At 31.2% G+C, this 4,058-nt stretch overlaps 1 protein-coding gene across 1 annotated transcript; it reads left to right on the top strand.

Moving 5' to 3' along the window:
* Nucleotides 1-252: 252 nt before the first annotated feature.
* On the top strand, nucleotides 253-4,010 carry LOC132268472 (cyclin-U4-1-like). Its single transcript, XM_059769314.1, has 2 exons — nucleotides 253-684; nucleotides 3,359-4,010. Exons 1-2 carry the CDS (start codon nucleotides 347-349, stop codon nucleotides 3,648-3,650), a joined length of 630 nt encoding a protein of 209 aa, XP_059625297.1. The 5' UTR covers nucleotides 253-346; the 3' UTR covers nucleotides 3,651-4,010.
* Nucleotides 4,011-4,058: the final 48 nt, after the last annotated feature.

Raw genomic sequence — 4,058 nt, 5'->3', positions numbered from 1 at the left:
AATCCAATAAAAAAAAAAAAAGGAATACACAATCTCTTCGTTAGGGGATTTTCCTAATGAACATAGTAAGGACTTTTCTATCATGATGATGTCCCTTAAATAAATATATAAATAACTATATTTAACCTTGAAGGATATGCATGTCATTGAGGGAAAACCTTGAACCACTTGGGTCAACATAACCAGCTCATTGACAACCAAAAGTCCGCGTGAAACAGTGTACATAGAGTAACTCTCTTCACGTTATATACAAAAGCAGTGTATGATATACTATATCTATAGACGATAATAACTATAACTATAACAAACAGGCCATTAAGCTAGTGAAGAGAATATATGCACATCAATGGCTGAGCTTGAGAATTCTGATCAGATCATGCCCAAAGTCATAGCCTTCCTCTCTTCTCTTCTTCAGAGAGTGTCGGAGTCAAACGATCTCAACCGTCCGTTAGAGACACAGACGATCTCTGTGTTTCATGGGTTGACTAGACCTACCATCTCCATACAAAGCTACCTTGAGAGGATCTTCAAGTACGCACATTGTAGCCCGTCGTGTTTCATCGTCGCCTACGTTTACCTGGACCGGTTTGTTCAGAGGCAGCCATTGTTGCCGATCAATTCCTTCAATGTGCATCGGTTGCTTATCACCAGTGTCTTAATTTCTGCAAAGTTCATGGATGATATGTGAGTTTCTCCTCATTCCATCTCTATTTAATTTGTTTTCAAGTTTAAATACTAATTCTTAATATAATTTGCCTAAATTTTGGTTAATGGAATTCCAGACCATGTTTTTTGGTAGATCAGTTAGAAAAAAAAAATAATAATAATAGCCGAAATTTCGAGATTTTATCTTTAATTGGCGTGACATAGTTTTATTTTCCATATAAAATTTTACAGAAATTAATTTTTTCAAATAATAATTGGACCCTTAATTCTGTTTTTTTTAAAGAGTTTTTATACTACTAAGAAGCCATAATCACGTGGTGGGTGAAATAAATTAAACTTTTGACGTTAATTTATAAAAGTGGAATTTCTCTCAAATTCAACTTCACATTTTAACTGAGTTTTTAACATTGCATTGAATAAGATTCCTGTGCTACACGAGAAGTACCTTTTTTTTGTATTTCGTTTATCTAAAATGTTGCATTCCTAAGATTTTTAGGAGAGATAAAAGAGTGTAAAAGTAATCAAAATAAATATATATATATTTATTTTTGTATAGAGTAGAAACGGTAAAATTACTTTCAACTTTTGTCTAATATATTAATAGTGTCTAATAAGGTTCTTGAAGTTGAATGTGGTGACATCGAGTGGAGTATTTGGCCCCAGTAGTTGTTAGATGATCTTCTCTCGGTTTGTATTTCTCTCGGTTTGAATGTTATGTTAGTTGGTATTAAAAAAACAAATAAATAAATAAATTAAGAACTCCTTAATCAGTAATACATAAAAATATGATGTCTCTTCTCTTCTCCTATGCTAGGAAGGAAGGAAGGAAGGGAAATGCAGAGAAAATAAAAAGAATGATCGAACTTTATTTATTTAGTAGAAATAATATAAAGAAAGAAAGGATGACACATCCTTCTTTCTTTAAAAATTTTCATTGGCCAAAAAATAGGCCAAAAAATGAGGGAAGGCAAGTGGATTATTATAGAAGTTTTAAATTAAATATTATTTTAAATTACAATATTATAAATATTATTCTAAATTATAAGTTTTAAATTACAGTACTATTCTCTATAAATTTTAATATTATAAATATAATTAGATTTAATGGTAAAAATAATTAAAACTATTTTCTTTTTTCTTAATTAATATAGTAAATTATGAACTTATTTTTTTCCCTTCTATTCAACCGAACGAAAAAAAAAGGAAATACACCATCTCTTCCCATGCATCCCTTTTTTTCTCCATTGCATCTTATTTTCTATCTAAGAAAGCATTAGAGTGTTTATGTTCATAATTCTCACTTACTCCATAAATGACTTCTATAATTAAGGACTGTTTTATCAGTATTATTTAATTTCCCAAAAAAACCATATATAGTGCATGCAGTGGTGTCTGAGAGGAAAGTAGAAGACTAAGATGCGCAGTATAGACTATAGAACAGGGTGCATGATAGCAAGACCGTGTTGAAGCAACCACCGCCAAAAACAGGAGACAAACATGTGAAAAACTCCGTGAATTACCAGGCAAAAGCCACCTAAGATGGTGGGCTGCTCTTTTCTGTCGATGAACACCTTACCTGTTATTTCTATTATAAATAAATAAAAACACGAGGAATGAATTTAAAAGCACGACAGTACTGATATGTCTTTATGAGTCATATCAGCCCAATTAATCTTGAACCGTCTATATATATATATATATATATGTATACACGCACTTTACAAGGATTTTGACTCCTTTTATGTTAGAACTTAGAAGAGCTCACACTGCCTAGTTGGTCGTGGTGAATGTCAATGATTATGGTCAGACCGTCAGACAGCTTGCTTTTCTGCACATTTCACGGCGGCAATTTGACTCTCAATCCTCTTCTAAGCAACAGAGTAACTCTTTTAAGAGAATCTTACTTACAAGAGTTATCAACCCATATTTAATCACTAGATTAAAAGGTAGTATTAAATAATTTATATAATTTTTTTTAATGAATTTTTTAAAAAATGTCTTAGAACTCGCGACTCTTACCATGACTCATGAGTGAGCATTTTTTTTTTTTAGTTGGTACTCACACACATGTTTCTTTGGAGACTTGAACCTTGACCTCTTTTTTTGAGAAATAAGAGATTGCTAGGCCATTAGTATTAATACTCTCCTCAAGATGAGACTAAAGTAAAAGCTAATACTTTCACGAACAATGGATATAATATTTGTTAGAATGTTTTATGATGTTTATTTGGATGATTGTTGCATAATTGGATAACAAAAATAAATCAAGTAGTGAATGTTAGGAAGGCAATAGTAAATTTATAATAAAAAAAGAAAGATCAATTTCTCTTGATCGATTAACACATTAGGTGAAGAGAGATTTTATTCTTATATAATAAATCACACTATTTATTGAAGTCGCATAAAAAAAACTGATCAACATCTCATTCATAATACTTTTCTGTCTGCGTCACATAATTGGTATTGATTCAATTTATTAGATTTAAAATAACCTAGGAACCAATTCGGTATTTTTCATAAATATACCAATTATTATATATATATATATATTTTGTGAAAATGAGCTGCGAACTACTTTCTAATCCTCCAATGAGGATTGCGTTAAAAAAAAATGTAACAAGCTTCTCTCTTCTTCTTCTTTTTTTTTTTTTTTTTGTTCAGATTTAATTATTATTATTTTTTATTTTTGCAGGTACTACAACAATGCATACTATGCAAAAGTAGGAGGAATCAGCACAAAAGAGATGAACCTCCTTGAAGTGGAGTTGTTATTTGGACTGGGGTTCCACTTAAATGTGACACCAACCACCTTCCACACCTACTCTTCATTTCTCCAAACACACATCTTTCTTCGATCTCCTCCTCTGCAATTACTAGTATCATCATCATCATCATCTGCTGTGGATATAATAGGGAGAACACAAAAACTCCATTGTTGCTTCAATGAAGAAGACGACTCCCATCAAAAACAATTGGCTGTCTAGGACTAGGAGGACATTATCAACATTCACCCATAACCTTTGTCTCCTAAACCTCCAATACATGCTTAACCCTCATTACCATATTATATTATGTGTGTATTTACTTCCTTTCTCACTTTTGTCAGTGAATTATCGAAAAAAAAAAAAAATTTGGGGGACCATTTTTACCCTCTGTGTTTTCAATTGTCAGATTAATTTTTCTTGGTTATACAATCTAGGAAATGGTTAAACTTTGGATTGCTTAACAAGATTATTATTAGTCTTGGATTTGAGTTCTCCAATTTTGTATAAAGGTTAAAAATGGGAAAAGACAATTAACCCACTTATGTTATTGCAAAATATAAAGCTAATGTTTGATTTTTATTTTTTCCGATGGAAGGTAAATTCAATGTTTGATTTGTGTTGCACAAA

Source organism: Cornus florida, unplaced genomic scaffold, assembly GCF_030987335.1.
Source record: "Cornus florida cultivar Cherokee Brave unplaced genomic scaffold, ASM3098733v1 CherokeeBrave_3.0.0_Hap2_Chr08, whole genome shotgun sequence".
NCBI lineage: Eukaryota > Viridiplantae > Streptophyta > Magnoliopsida > Cornales > Cornaceae > Cornus > Cornus florida.
This window is presented reverse-complemented; position numbering and strand designations above follow the sequence as displayed.

Coding starts and splice junctions, on each gene's coding strand:
- LOC132268472 (XM_059769314.1), top strand. CDS start 347: ATGGCTGAGCTTGAGAATTCTGATCAGATCATGCCCAAAGTCATAGCC. Junction 685..3,358: donor GCAAAGTTCATGGATGATAT/GTGAGTTTCTCC, acceptor TTATTTTTGCAG/GTACTACAACAATGCATACT.